At 46.0% G+C, this 16,088-nt stretch overlaps 2 protein-coding genes across 3 annotated transcripts in view; one reads left to right on the top strand and one right to left on the bottom strand.

Annotated features, from left to right (window-relative positions):
- LOC135391379 (excitatory amino acid transporter 3-like) overlaps positions 1-16,088 on the top strand; it is a 78,795-nt gene that overhangs the window by 19,737 nt on the left and 42,970 nt on the right. The window lies entirely within an intron of this gene.
- Positions 4,678-10,864, bottom strand: LOC135391380 (putative nuclease HARBI1). Its single transcript, XM_064621642.1, has 7 exons — positions 9,920-10,864; positions 9,746-9,851; positions 9,441-9,645; positions 9,256-9,379; positions 8,957-9,080; positions 8,648-8,863; positions 4,678-4,920 (listed from the first exon to the last, which is right to left on the bottom strand). Exons 1-6 carry the CDS (start codon positions 9,978-9,980, stop codon positions 8,860-8,862), a joined length of 624 nt encoding a protein of 207 aa, XP_064477712.1. The 5' UTR covers positions 9,981-10,864; the 3' UTR covers positions 4,678-4,920; positions 8,648-8,859.

The raw sequence follows: 16,088 nt of genomic DNA, 5'->3' as shown, positions 1-16,088 counted from the left end.
TTATTATATGCGAAAGCATTGCCGAAATCACACGAAACGACTGGTGACTAACCCTTCGCCCGACAAGAACACAGCACGGAACAGCAACAGATCGACGAAGAAGTTCAGGAGACAGCTGGACAGCCTGGGCGCATTCAAAAGCCGCGCCACTAATTGTTCCGTCTGGCTGAGCGCGATATGCGTGTTTACAGTATTGGACTTGGCATGGGTGAGCACGAGCGGTCATATGTTTGCACAAGATTTCGCTTGACCCGTCGCGCGCAAAGAGAAAACAAAAATAACAGAATAAGAAGACGTTACATCAGCGGTACCGCATTTCCAAGCAAGCGCCAAAATGTTGTGAAGCGGTGTCTGCGCGAACCATTTCGCTCGCTGCGCCATCCCTCGATTGTAGACGACGAAGTGCCGGCTCTGATGCACCGCCTTAATGAGCAGTTTGACTATGTTGGTGCTGACCATGGAGGAAGATCTTTGCCAGATTCGGATACCAAGGAATTGTATTCAGTCAAATCATAACATTGAACCTGGTGTGCAATACGCATGGACAAGGGACATGTAGCAGAGTGTCTGTTAAGAAACAGCTGTCTAAGACGTGTACTTTGACACATGGAAGCGCCGCATGTTGAGGGTAACTTTTCGTCCTCAACGCATAACGGATAGCGAGATAAGTTTATAAGTCCCAAACGTCGCCACACCAGCATTGGACAGCTGTTTCGGCCTTATTGGGCCTTCATCAGCAATGCGTAGGTGGGCGACGTTTAAGCGAGTGGCGTCGGAAGGTCACGTGGAACGTGATGTCCTCCCGTCAGGGTGAGAAACTCACCTCTGAAAGCCCAGTGCGAAGCCAGTAAAGTATTAAGTAAAAAAAATAGCATAGGCTCTTTGGCTGCACGTTGAACATATGTTTATGTTGGGACTTATAAACATATGTTCAACGTGCAGCCAAAGAGCCTATGCTATTTTTTTTACTGGATAGCGAGATAAGTACGTCGCCCATCGAGGGACATCTCATCACATTCAACATATAGGCTTTGTACTGGTGAGGTCCGGAAGGCCCCGAGGACTAGTCGTAGCCCTTGGTGGTGTATGGGCTTCAGACGTTTCAATGTGGAGGGCCGTGCCGATCCGTAGATGATGCTTCCATAGTCTAGCCTTGATCGGACAACAGAGGTGAAAATACGGTGAAGAGTGTGTTGATCTGCTCCCCAAGATCTGTGTGAGAGGACTTTTAACAGAGCCAAAGATTTTGTACATTTCACTTTCATGCTACTTATATGTGGCAAGAACGTGAGTTTCCTATCAAAAATCAGGCCCAAGAATTTGTGTTCCGGCCTGACGGCAAGAGATATCCCGTTCATATAAAGAGATGGGTCTGGAAGCACCCCTCTCCGCCTTGAAAAAGGCACACAGACAGTTTTGTCTGCTGAAAACTTGAAGCCGTTCTCAGTGGACCATTTACTCAGTTTGTTAATGGCAAGTTGCAACTGTCTTTCGCATGTGACCAAGTTCGTGGATGAACATGAAATCTGTAAATCGCCGACATAGAGTGAGTATGTGATAGTCGCAGGTATCGCTTTGGCAACAGAGTTCATTTTGAGAAGAAACAGGGTGACACTCAGCACACATCCCTGCGGAACGCCACTCTCTTGTACAAACGGGCGGGAAAGGGTTGTACCGAGTCGCACCCTAAACGTTCTTCCACTGAGGAAGTCTGAAATGCACTGGAAGAGGCGGCCGCGTATTCCGCACGATTTGAGATCAAGCAATATGCCGTATCGCCAAGTTGTGTCATATGCCTTTTCTAGGTCAAAAAAGATTTGTACACAGAGTTGTTTTTTAACGAAGGCTTCGCGGTGGTTTCCAGACGAACAAGATGATAAGTGGTAGAACAGCCAGCCCGGAATCCACACTGGTATCTGTCAAGCAGGTTATGTTGTTCTAGGTAATAAACAAAGCGGCTGTTGACCATTCGTTCGAATGTCTTTCCTAAGCAACTCGTGAGTGCTACAGGCCTGTAGCTTGTTGGGTTTGAAGCTTCTTTCTTTCTGGCTTCAAAAGCGACATGATTGTTGCAATCTTCCAATTGGAAGGAAGGTGCCCTTCTTGCCAAATCAAATTGAAGAAATATAGTAGTGCTTCTTGGGAAGTTTTAGACAAATGCTGGAGCATGGAATATGTTATGCGATCTGTTCCAGGTGATGTTTACTTTGTTATTGACAGAGCTTTCAAGAGTTCAATCATTGTGAAAGGAATGTTGTAGAGGCACCTATCACCTCCACTGCTTTGAATTGTTGCTTTTTCAGCACTTTGCTTAATTTTTATGAAGTCTCTATCGTAATGTGACAAACTGGAGACGTTCTGGAAGTGCTCGCCAAGGACATCGGCCTGTTCACTCATGTTTTTGCAAGGTACTCCGTTAACTTCTAAGAGTGGTATTGTGAATCATGTGTAGTCGTCCTTAATTTTTCTAACTCTGTCCCAAACAACTTTAGAAGAAGTGTTGCTGTTTAAAGATGACAAGAAGCTCTTCCACGATGCACGTTTAGCTTCTTTTCTTGTCCACTTAGCTTTCGCTTGAGCTCTCTTAAATTGGATCAGGTTGTCTGGAGTCGGGTACCTACGAAAGATACCCCACGCTCGATCTTGATCTTTCCGCGTTTTCCCGCATTCATCTGTCCACCAAGGTTTGGGACGCTTGGGGAGACGGCCAGATGTCTGCGGGATAGATCGCTCAGCAGCATTTATAATTATCCCGGTGACAAAACGGTTTGCATCTTCAACAGACTTACCAGCTAAGGATGGTGCCACAAGACTTGCTTCCTTTTGAAACAAGTTCCAGTCAGCCTTGGAAAGTTTCCATCGTGGTGGTCGTGTAATACCCCTGACACACGGGCACATTCAGGACCTCTTATCTCAAGGCCTTTTGGAAATTCCACAATTGAGATAGAAAACATTCACGCAGCACTGTTTCGTGCTCTCTGCGGCATCGAACTTGTTGCCCTATCTAATAAAACAGTTGAGATAAAAGGCCCTAAATGTGTCCGTCTGACAAGGGTATAAGAAACGTGTTTGTGGAACCACGAATTGTCAGGACTACGGGGAAGTGGTCACTCCCACGAGGGTTCTGTTCAACGGTCCAGTCAGTACAATTATAAATGGAAGGACTACTAAGAGATATGTCTAAGGATGAAAAACTTTGTGTTGAGGAGTTTATATATGTATGTAATCCTGTGTTTAGTAGACAAACTGGTCGTGAAAGGAATAACCTTTCTACCATTTTCCCCCGGCTATCTACCTTTGAACTGCTCCACAAGGGGTTGTGGGCATTCAGGTCACCTAGAATTAGGTATGGCTGAGGAAGTTGGTCACAGAGCTGTTCCAAATCTCTCTGTTGTATTACCACTGAGGAGGGCAGGTACAGTGAACATATAGTAAGGACCCTGTCCAGGCATACCTGGACAGCTACTGCTTCCAAATGTGTAACCAGTGGGAACTGTTTTGCAGGTGTGGATAGTGGAAGGACCACAGCCACACCTCCAGATGTACGTGTGGTGTTAATACGATCCTTTCTGAAAACATTGTGTCTGCGAAATGGGTTTACACTTTGTTCATTCAGATATGTCTCTTGTAAGCAAAAACAGACTGCATTGTATTTTTCAAAAAGTCGTGAATGTCATTTATATTTGAAAAGAGGCCTCGACAATTCCACTGGAGGATTACCTGTCCAATAATGAATGTAGTGGTGAATAAAAGCAAAAGGATCAAAGACATTTCGTGTATTTAGGGGGGTTGTACCTTAGGTAGGGAATGCTTACGCTTTCCCCTGCCTCGGCCTCCTGTACTTCGTTGTTCCTTCCCCTGGTAAGGTACGTTGTTGGAGAAAAATATAAGTGTGCCTTCCATGCACGCTGGTGTACTTTTCATCTTGCGTTTATGCGTGCGTCCCATGGTGCTTCCTCTCTAAACTTCCACCGTGAAGGCTCAGCTTTGTCTCTTCAAACTGAATTGCACGCTGTCGTCAAGCGCAAAATACTTATGATTACTAGGTACACGAGCAGCATTAGCTAGGTCACTACACAGTTCTATTTTTGTGCAAGCATTAGCGCTGTTGCAAAGCTGTAGTGATTGAGTCTCATTCATAGCACCTTCTTCTAATACATCCTCATAAAGTTTTTGGAGCAGGTTCCAGTTGCACATTAGCTGTAAAGTGATATACTGCATCATAAAAAGATCACCCATTAGTGCAAACATTGCTGTTGTTACCTTGTCCTCGGCTTTGAGAAAACTAACTACAGTGCATTCATATTACGTCTCTCCTCAGCAAAAAAGTGCACTGGCGAAGTTTCAGAACCTCAGAACATACTTCCTTAAGGAACACACAAAGGCCAGTGAGAGAAAGTCTGGCAGTGGGACAAATGAGGTGTATGTGTCAAAATGGGGCCTCTATGACGAAATGAAATTCTTGGTCGGCTGCTATAAGCCAAGGAAGGGCGTGTCGTCCATGGAAATAAGCTTATCGCTGCCAAGGGATGCCGAGGACCAGGACCTATCACAAGCACCTTCAATGCACCAGTCACTTTCTCCCTGCTACCATGACCCACCTTGCGAATGTCCCACAGACGAGGTATCAAACTTATTCAGCACATGATTGAAAACACACAAGCAAACATATTAAGATAGCTGACAATTTAATAAATTCAGACAGATCCCTTGGAGCCACCTCCAAAAAGGAAACGCCCTCCGTCAAGCTCCAGCAACAATTAAAAAAAACAGACAAAGAGGGTGGCTACACAACAAGATATGTTGAACAAGGCGATTTCAGTCCTCAATGAGCCGGAGGTTGAAAGGGATGTAGATTATTATTTTAGAATGCAGATTGCAGGAGAACTGCGTGGTATGGATACCTTGCAAAAGGACATCCTGAAATTGCAATCAGTGGAATGTGTAGTCCAGACTAAACACAATGTCGCAATATCGAGGTAGGTAACTTCCTTGAGTAATTTAGAAAACGTGTGAAAACTGTAGACATCTTTCTTCGTGTGGACAATTCGTACTGGAGAAATGTTGTACTTGTCGTTTTTCTTTTAACGATAATTGTAATTCTGCATTTGGAAATTTGAGTTATTTTTCAAAATGAACACTATGACCTGTTGCTAGAACGACATCAGGGCAAGCAGCACGTTATGCTTGTGCCAAATTTATATTCATTGTACCTACTGACACTGCAGATTTCGCAGAAACTAATATGCGAGAAATACAAGTACATTGCCAATGATCCTCCTTTGAGTAATTATAGAAGATGCGAAATACATAGCAATGTTTTGCTGATTCCAGGCCAGCCCAAGGTTTGACGCAAGTTGATAGGTTGTGGAACAAGCACCATGGCCACTAGTTTTAGATCAAGCACTTTCACTGTTCCATTTCAAAGAAAAGCCATCTGTGATAACCCCAAGCGGGAGGCAGGTGCCATGCACAATGGAGGAGGTGTTCCCGTACATGAGTCCTGACCGACGATGATGTAGTAGTAGCGGCTTTACGTTGCAATATAACTATGACGGAGGCTTGAACTTTTATGGACCAGTGAAGTGGTGGATGACTAGCACATCAATCCAGCAGTTCCAAAACCATCTGTGATAACTCCAAGCGGGAGGCAGGCACCATGCACACACTGGAGGAGGTGTTCCCCGACATGAGTCCTGACCGACGATGATGTAGTAGTAGCGGCTTTACGTTGCAATATAACTATGACGAAGGCTTGAACTTTTATGGACCAGTGAAGTGGTGGATGACTAGCACATCAATCCAGCAGTTCCAAAGCCATCTGTGATAACTCCAAGCGGGAGGCAGGTGCCATGCACACTGGAGGAGGTGTTCCCCTACATGAGTCCTGACCGACGATGATGTAGCAGTAGCGACTTTACGTTGCAATATAATCGTGACGGAGACTTGAACTTTTATGGACCAGTGAAGTGGTGGGTGACTAGCACATCAATCCAGCAGTTCCAAAGCCATCTGTGATAACTCCAAGCGGGAGGCAGGTGCCATGCACACTGGAGGAGGTGTTCCCCTACATGAGTCCTGACCGACGATGATGTAGTAGTAGCGGCTTTACGTTGCAATATAACTATGACGGAGGCTTGAACTTTTATGGACCAGTGAAGTGGTGGGTGACTAGCACATCAATCCAGCAGTTCCAAAGCCATCTGTGATAACTCCAAGCGGGAGGCAGGTGCCATGCACACTGGAGGAGGTGTTCCCCTACATGAGTCCTGACCGACGATGATGTAGTAGTAGCGGCTTTACGTTGCAATATAACTATGACGGAGGCTTGAACTTTTATGGACCAGTGAAGTGGTGGGTGACTAGCACATCAATCCAGCAGTTCCAAAGCCATCTGTGATAACTCCAAGCGGGAGGCAGGTGCCATGCACACTGGAGGAGGTGTTCCCCTACATGAGTCCTGACCGACGATGATGTAGTAGTAGCGGCTTTACGTTGCAATATAACTATGACGGAGGCTTGAACTTTTATGGACCAGTGAAGTGGTGGGTGACTAGCACATCAATCCAGCAGTTCCAAAGCCATCTGTGATAACTCCAAGCGGGAGGCAGGTGCCATGCACACTGGAGGAGGTGTTCCCCTACATGAGTCCTGACCGACGATGATGTAGTAGTAGCGGCTTTACGTTGCAATATAACTATGACGGAGGCTTGAACTTTTATGGACCAGTGAAGTGGTGGGTGACTAGCACATCAATCCAGCAGTCCCAAAGCCATCTGTGATAACTCCAAGCGGGAGGCAGGTGCCATGCACACTGGAGGAGGTGTTCCCCTACATGAGTCCTGACCGACGATGATGTAGTAGTAGCGGTTTGACGTTGCAATATAACTATGACGGAGGCTTGAACTTTTATGGACCAGTGAAGTGGTGGGTGACTCGCACATCAATCCAGCAGTTCCAAAACCATCTGTGATAACTCCAAGCGGGAGGCAGGTGCCATGCACACTGGAGGAGGTGTTCCCCTACAGGAGTCCTGACCGACGATGATGTAGTAGTAGCGGCTTTACGTTGCAATATAACTATGACGGAGGCTTGAACTTTTATGGACCAGTGAAGTGGTGGGTGACTAGCACATCAATCCAGCAGTTCCAAAGCCATCTGTGATAACTCCAAGCGGGAGGCAGGTGCCATGCACACTGGAGGAGGTGTTCCCCCACATGAGTCCTGACCGACGATGATGTAGTAGTAGCGGCTTTACGTTGCAATATAACTATGACGGAGGCTTGAACTTTTATGGACCAGTGAAGTGGTGGGTGACTAGCACATCAATCCAGCAGTTCCAAAACCATCTGTGATAACTCCAAGCGGGAGGCAGGTGCTATGCACACTGGAGGAGGTGTTCCCCTACATGAGTCCTGACCGACGATGATGTAGCAGTAGCGGCTTTACGTTCCAATATAACTATGATGGAGGCTCGAACTTTTATGGACCAGTGAAGTGGTGGGTGACTAGCACATCAATCCAGCAGTTCCAAAACCATCTGTGATAACTCCAAGCGGGAGGCAGGTGCTATGCACACTGGAGGAGGTGTTCCCCTACATGAGTCCTGACCGACGATGATGTAGCAGTAGCGGCTTTACGTTCCAATATAACTATGATGGAGGCTCGAACTTTTATGGACCAGTGAAGTGGTGGGTGACTAGCACATCAATCCAGCAGTTCCAAAGCCATCTGTGATAACTCCAAGCGGGAGGCAGGTGCCATGCACACTGGAGGAGGTGTTCCCCCACATGAGTCCTGACCGACGATGATGTAGTAGTAGCGGCTTTACGTTGCAATATAACTATGACGGAGGCTTGAACTTTTATGGACCAGTGAAGTGGTGGGTGACTAGCACATCAATCCAGCAGTTCCAAAACCATCTGTGATAACTCCAAGCGGGAGGCAGGTGCTATGCACACTGGAGGAGGTGTTCCCCTACATGAGTCCTGACCGACGATGATGTAGCAGTAGCGGCTTTACGTTCCAATATAACTATGATGGAGGCTCGAACTTTTATGGACCAGTGAAGTGGTGGGTGACTAGCACATCAATCCAGCAGTTCCAAAACCATCTGTGATAACTCCAAGCGGGAGGCAGGTGCTATGCACACTGGAGGAGGTGTTCCCCTACATGAGTCCTGACCGACGATGATGTAGCAGTAGCGGCTTTACGTTCCAATATAACTATGATGGAGGCTCGAACTTTTATGGACCAGTGAAGTGGTGGGTGACTAGCACATCAATCCAGCAGTTCCAAAACCATCTGTGATAACTCCAAGCGGGAGGCAGGTGCTATGCACACTGGAGGAGGTGTTCCCCTACATGAGTCCTGACCGACGATGATGTAGCAGTAGCGGCTTTACGTTCCAATATAACTATGATGGAGGCTCGAACTTTTATGGACCAGTGAAGTGGTGGGTGACTAGCACATCAATCCAGCAGTTTCAAATGCATTTCTAGTGTGGGACACACCTGCCTGTAATAATAAGTCAGTGGAAAGCTAGTGATGTCCAAACCAACAGTATGATAGCACAACATGTTCTTCTTATGCCTGCTTCAGGTGAAGTGTATGTCATTACACAAGTAAGAATTAAAATGTTCCTTACATTTTGGTGTGCATCTAGGTATTTCTGTTGGCACGACACGGAACCTCGCTCGCTGACAAAGTAATCCCTGAACCTGTCTCTTGTTGTTCGAGCATTTTCCGATGCCCTTGTGCCAAATCCTGACAGGTCTTCAAGAACTCCAGTTGACTGTGATGTCGCTCCTTGGTTCCCCTTGTGGCTCACGTAGTTGTGTAGGGCACAGCATGCAAGTATTATCTGTGTTATGTTGTCAGGCAGTCCATTTATCTCGGTCAGCAGGACACGGAACCGTTAGGCCATTATCCCAAAGAAACTTTCGACACAACTAACCTGTAATTGTACACACGATTTGCTTTGCTTTGCAGTTCTCTCTGTGCATAGGGTCTCAACATGTAGTATTTCATTGAGAAGGCTGCGTCCGCGATCACTACGAAAGCAGTTGGATAATTTTGGCCTGTAAATGAAATAACAAATGCAAGGTATTATCCTCAATGTTGTCCGTGCTCCAGCTTTTTGTGCAATGGATTTCGTCCACCAGCTCACCTGCTTATATGCTATTTTGTCAGTGAGGTATTTAGTACAGTATGGCTGCACTACAAACGACTGGAATTTAGATTGTTTATAAGTACCAGGGAGTGGGACAGGTTCAGGGATGTTGCACACTCCACTCTCGAGCTTCTGAAATAGTTCCGTACCACGGAAGGTCACAGAGTCGTCACACCTTCCGATGACCCCGGCATCCACGAAGATGGCCTGCAATATAATGCGGGAAAGATGCACATTGAGTCCTCTTTAAATGTGACCTGTAACATACCTTTTTATCTGCATCGACGAGCGCCATGAGCACCATGCTGTGGTATCCCTTATAGTTAAAAAATGAAGACCCGGCCTTTGGGGGGCACCTGATCCTCACATGTTTTCCATCGACAGCGCCGATGCAGTGGGGGAAGTGCCAAAGAGAGAAGAATCTGTCTGCAATTGTCTCCCACTGTGCACTGGTAGATGGCAGCCTCATGTAGCTGTCAATAACAATTTTATTAATCAACTGTAGCTTAGCAGGCATCCAACACAACAATGTAATTGTCAGTTTCATTACTTGTGTTCAACGTTTTAACATACCGGGGAATCAGGTAGTTACACAGTGCTGTGCAGACCCTCTTGATCTTGTTGTGGACTCTACTTGTCCAAATACAATCCTGGTAGTGGAGGGAGTGGAACGACTCTCCTGTTATGAGGGGAATATGTCACAACCGGTATAATATAAGGCAGCATTGATCCAGGAACAGTGGTTACCTGTTGCTAGGCAGCGGAGCGTGATCGTGAGTTGCTCTTCCACGGTTAACGCACTTCTCATCAGTGTGTCTTGGCACTCAACAGCCTCGCGGATACCGGACACCAGATCCTCGAAATCATCCGTGCTGATCCGAAGGTAGCCTCTAAAGTCTCCATCGCTCAGGCGAAGAATAGGAAGCAGACTGCTCTGCGCGCCTACTTGTGGACGGGCCTGTGCTACTGCCTTCACCTACGGCCTCTTCTTTTTTTGCACAGTTCTGTTGCCTTCAGCCACAAGGTCAGGCAGCATGGCAACAATTAGGGCAGCTGCTTTACGCTTTCGCGAAGACGTATTCATGGTTACAAAATCCCACACAAAACCACACACTGAACACTTCAATCAAAAGTATGTACACTGCACAAAGAAAACGACGGTCACACAAACACGCGGTTGAAAATTACGGACAACTATTAACCAAACATACAATGTAGAACCGAACTTTGATACAATATAAAAGGCGCAGCTGATTGAACAGGCACAGGTAGAGCACTTGCGAATGGAAACGATCACATGCAACAAACTGCCGATGGCGATGGGATTTAGTTCCTGACTTACTTGCTTACATTAAATTGCATTGATTACGAACTGTGCAGATGTAGCTAAGGAATAATTGTTTTGCAAAAGTTACGCCGTAGAAACATACCAATAAATACTTTTTAACACAGTTGTGCTTTTCTCGCGAAGTAAGCTGCGGCAAGGTTGGTTTTGGGCGGAGCTAATGAGTTGGTACGTGTGAACGCGGAGACGGTACCGTCTGGAAGTTGGTCCAAAGACGTTGCTTCGAGTTGGTCCGAGTTGGTGCTGAAAATCGGCCCGTGTGAACGCCCCCTTACGGGAGCATCATGAATAGCACGCAAGCGCTTAGCGGCGATGATTTATTCCTCATTGGTGAAGCACTCCATGGATGGAACAGATAAAGAGATGGCACAGAAGTTAGACAAAACACCTAAGCGGACAGAATGCCACTGTTACACATTCAATTCCTTCCATCGCTCATAGGTGCCGCCACGTCAGTCTAGTCGGAACTGTTCAATAGAGAGGAGTGTTGTCCCAGCTACGAAAATGAACTAACGGAATACCGCTACGCGCTACTCCACAAAAAAGTAGCGCAATACTAGCGTCGCCACAAATTTGAAAAAGTAACGCGATACTGCTACCAAATAAAAGTAACGTAAATACTATGTCGCTACTTTTCCACTACCGTACCCTTCTCCAGAAAACACATTACCGTAGGCATCTCGTTCCTCGTGTCAAAAGACGGTGCAATATTTATGTTCCCTCACCTAACCAGCGTGCAGTATAAAGTATACCACTAGTTACAGCCCAGCCATATTATTTCAGATAGAGCTTGACCTCTGGATAACGCACACCTGACACATATTTTAATGCATATAGCGCCATACGTGCATTTAATAATTTTCCCGTCAGAATGTTTTGAGCATGCAAGGCTGTTTATCTGCAGTAACACTATATTGCCACGAATCATCCTCGAGAAACTTCCAGGGCAGGCACGAAACGGTACATCTCATCCCGGCGCGTGCTGAAGAAGAAGCAAGAAGCTTCCAGACACATCGCCTGCTCTCTGGCAAACGCACGTGCTGTTTCTAGACTTTTCGGCGCAATGCTTAAATGATTGTGCGCTCCAGGCTGGAGCATTCCTTCTTTGGACTCAGTTGTGTTCAGAGAGCTATCACTCTTGTGCTTTTGCTACCAAGTAGTTTAATTAACCGTTTGCTGTTTATTCGACGACTCGACGGCCCATTTCGCTTCGTGACAATATTGTTCAAAATACCCGCGAATCCCAACCTCAAACTTGTCTGTCTGCTTACTTGCCGACGGATTGATCAGTTTTCACTGCGGTCAAATGGAGCGATTCGACCACTGATCGAGTCATCAATACGTAGCTACCAGGTGGCAAAACGTTCAAACGAATGGCCGAATGGCACAACGTTTGCTCAGGCTTTCAGGCTAACGCCTCCAAGAACAATAGGCAGTCTTATGAGTAACTGTTGGCATACCACACCAAAGTTTAGGTCTCACAGGAATTAGGAGTTACTGTTATTGCCTATCCACTTCTTCCATTCTTCAAGCTACACGACGGCTTCTCTTACAAAGCGTTTGACTATATGAAAAACTACGTTTAATACACCCTTTCCAGGAGTATCAGTTCCTCAAGAAGAGTCTATTCGTGTGAGATTACATCTCTAATGAAGCATTTACAGAAGAAAAAGAAAATCATATGACGTTTCCCTAAACATGCCCAACCTGTAAACAATCAGTTGCTTTTCAGTTAATGGTCTGTGTACTGCCCACAAGTAAATGTGCAAAGGGCATTAATAAGCATGTTGGCATACAGTGACTCACGAATAATACTAATAATATTTGTTCATTTTGTGCGGCTCTCGAACCAACAGTGTAACGTATTCGATGTGAGAAAATAACTGTGCCGATAATAATTCGGCAACCTGTGTAAGCTAAGGTAATTCTATATTTCCAGAAATACTTCGCCGCAGCGCAAATATATTGGTCTCATACATTAAAGCAAAGTCGGCAGTACGTTTGGAGTACAATACACGGAGTGCGATATATTTTCTTATTGCTGTTGCAAAGACACGACGGTGAGTTTATTTGCTCTGAACAATGAAGTAAAGTTGTAAAACACAGTTTGAAATGCGCTATCAACACGTCCACACTAGCTTTGCAACTGATTGTATGGCGATAATTTGGTTCGTAGCCCATATTATGAGGTATGTTATATACATAAGTGTTCGTGTTTCGCAAAGATGAGCTACGAAAGTACAAAAAAAAAATGCACAGAATAACGCAAATTATATTCATATATATTCAATTGCGCTTAACTTGTGAGAGTTAGTGAATATGAGAAAGGCCGTCACATCAGTCTGCTGGATTAAGAAGTAGTAACTAAAACGAATAACAGGAAAAAAATTCTGCTTCGCGTTATCTAGCTTTTTTTTTTTTTTTTTTTTATGCGTGTCCCACGTCTTCCATCTTGTGAAAAGTAGCGGTAGCGGAGAAAGAGTTCGCCGCTACTCATATTTGTAGCGGAAATTCTTTTCCCGTTACCAATTCAAATATAGCGGGATCGCTGCAGCGCTACAGAAAAACATAGCGAATACGGTGCAATATTTCGCGCATATTCCGTCCATTTCGCTAAAATACCGTGCGGAGAGTGGCCATGGCGGGCCATGCCGCCGGGAGGTGGGGACTCGCCGTGACGTCAGAGTCCACAGACGGAGAAGTTTTGTGGTGCACTACCGTTACTCACTACGTTTTCAAAAGGTAACGCGTTACGTTATTCGTTGCTGTTGCGGTAGTAGGTAACGCGTTACTAACTCATTTACTTCTGATAAGTAATTGCATTACTCTTGTAATGTTCCTTGTCTTGTTCCCATCATCCCGAAATAAAGTTGTTGTTGTTGTTTCTTGCATTACTTCACCAGGAATCCTGATAATATGTACTTTACAGCGAACCTACCGAAATAACGAAGTTATTTCCCGGTCCGATCGGCGAAGCGCACGAACTATACAACGAAGTTTTAGAAGCAACTGCCTCGCATCACGTAGGGTTGCCACCAGGCCGGTATTATACCGGCATGGCCGGTTATTTGCTCGCTCTGCCGGTTGCCGGTAGGAAGGTGATACCGGCAGCCTTTTGCCGGTATTCGCGGCTCAAGACCTTTCATATGGGCTTTTGCGGGGTTTTCCCTTCAACATTCCACTACAGCTTGAATAAATCTGGAGCATAGAGCCTCCGCAGTCACCAGTTCTTTCCTTAGTTATTCGTTATTATTATTATTACACACAGGAACATAAGTTTCCTCGTATTATCTCTCTCTCTCTCGTTTTCTGTGTGTGCTATTCCACCCCTCACCCACTTCCCTTTCCCGCGAGCCATTTCTCCTTTCCCTCTATTCCACCTCCTCTCCCTCAGCCCGTATTTTTCACTACGAAAGGTGGCAACTGTAATCACATGGCGATGAGCCGCGCAACGTCGTTTGATTCCCTTTGCGCGTGAGCCACGCGCCTGGTTTCCGGCTTACTCGGGAGTTTTCTGAAGGGATTAGCGGAGGACACGGGCGGAGGTCATGTGCCTTCAGTGTTTTCTGAATTACTACTGAAGATGACCGCATATGAATAGAAAAAAGAAAAAAAGAAAGAAGTATTGTGACTTATAGTTATAGAGTACCGATCCAAAGAGGGTGTGCCATTTTTAGCCTGAGTCAAAGAAATTCCCTTTTGTTATGTCTGCATGTGCCCTAAGCTGTCTGAATCCGTAATCGGGTAGGTTATGCTGCTAGCATTAGCAGTTTTCACTGTCGTAGGCATTCGCTCTACGGTGCTTTACATTCCGAAACCAGAACCGTATCGCTCGCGACTGTGGCGACACAGCTCCCCGAAGAGTACCGTAAAGGGACGTTCGTTATCCCCCGTGCTACTAGTAAAACTCGTCTTCAGAAATGTTATTGGTATACAGATATGGTTGTGATAGCGGAAAGCTAAATGTGTCTACGACCTCGTGTTCGTTGACGGCGCTGGAACAACAGACGCTTTCACATGGGGGTGATACCGATCACGTTCCGTCTACGTATATATAATTGCATCGCGACTAGTACGGTCAGTCTAAACTATAATACCGCTGCACATTCCTTTTTATCGAAATCACCCTTACAACGGATATTTCCCGCGGTCCCTTGGAGTTTGTTGTAAAAGACTTTGTCTATACCACATTTTGGTTGAGTCGGCGGTGAATCGCCCACCTCATCATCATCCAATGTATCTGTCTCTGTGTGTTGTTTGAATCACATATGGGCATACCGCAAATCAATACAAGCAATGTCAGGCACAAACAACGGTCACATGAACACAACTTACAGGTAGGATTTATTACAGCGCAGAAGTAATTGATGTTCCAAATTCTCGTTTGTGAGCTTCGCCCATTGCTGAGAGGACGTCCTTTGCCGTGACTTGACCTTTTATTTCACACAGTACAAATCCAAACAGCCAATCCCTTGGTACTTTGTCACTTGTTCAAGGGGTAGAGGCTATTTTCCTATCGCTTTCGCTCCATTCGTCCAAAAAGTACCAGAGGGTGAGAAAAATAAAGGTGGTGAACAAAGGTGACATCTCAACAAGTGTAGGTCAATAATCCTTCTTTTGCGCTCCTCGTTGGTGCCGATGTGACCTTCTTGTCATTGTTAAAGGCAAATACCAAAAATCCTGGGATTTTCCCGGATTCTGCAGGCGCGGTCCTCTGCTCAAGCTATCAAATTTAGACAGTGAAGCAATGTCCCGAATGCATAATATCGTATAACGCCGTTACGCGTTAGTTAGTAAAAATGTAATCGCGTTACGTTACACATTACTTTTCTCCCAAATGTAATGCATCGCCATATTTCACTACTGGAATGTAACGCATTACCGGTAACGCACTACTTTGTAACGCCTTACTCCCCACCTCTGCGTCAGACACCTCATGCGTCAGTCACCTCATCGCTCCGCCCACTTGACCGGAATGAAAGGCGAGCAGCGGCGGCACTGGGAGATTTCAAGCAGAGCCGTATATAGAGAGAGTTTGGCCATTGGGAAGAGCCCAACTTGAAGCCCATCATGCTACGTCACATCTGAACGACCTCCCTCGCCTGGCTCTATTGTTGCCTCGTCGTCAGCCAGCCGCCAACGCCATTTTGATGCTGAGCTTTGTTTAGGATGCAGGGTGAGAAGACACGTGCGTACTTCGTCCTTTGAAAGCCCTTCGTCCTTGAACTCTTTCAGTTTGGCAACAAAGCCCCCCTTATCACAAGAGGCTTTGGGTCATAAGCCGGCGATCTCTACAGATTACATTGAGCGCCACAAAGCACCTGTCGACCAGGTGTAGGACAGAATCAAAATGGCGCGCCCCAGCTAAGCGGATTCTGGACGGATTACGCTTGGATGAAGACTTTTTGGGCGGCGCAACCATGACTCTGACGTCAAAATAGGCTCCTCCAATAAGGCGGCAAAAGATCAGAGAATGGCCAAACTCTCTCTATAAACGGTTCTGATTTCAAGGCCGTGCCTCCGTTCCAAAATGGCGGAGTGAAAGGCACGTGGAAATTTCAATGCGGTCTC

The sequence above is a fragment of the Ornithodoros turicata genome, chromosome 4 (genome assembly GCF_037126465.1).
Source record: "Ornithodoros turicata isolate Travis chromosome 4, ASM3712646v1, whole genome shotgun sequence".
NCBI lineage: Eukaryota > Metazoa > Arthropoda > Arachnida > Ixodida > Argasidae > Ornithodoros > Ornithodoros turicata.
This window is presented reverse-complemented; position numbering and strand designations above follow the sequence as displayed.

Excerpts from the sequence above, each read along its gene's own strand:
- LOC135391380 (XM_064621642.1), bottom strand. The coding sequence starts at position 9,980 with ATGAGAAGTGCGTTAACCGTGGAAGAGCAACTCACGATCACGCTCCGC. Across the intron at positions 9,646-9,745 it reads TGTAACTACCTGATTCCCCG|CTACATGAGGCTGCCATCTA; the intron begins GTATGTTAAAAC and ends TGTTATTGACAG. Across the intron at positions 9,380-9,440 it reads TCGTCGATGCAGATAAAAAG|GCCATCTTCGTGGATGCCGG; the intron begins GTATGTTACAGG and ends ATTATATTGCAG.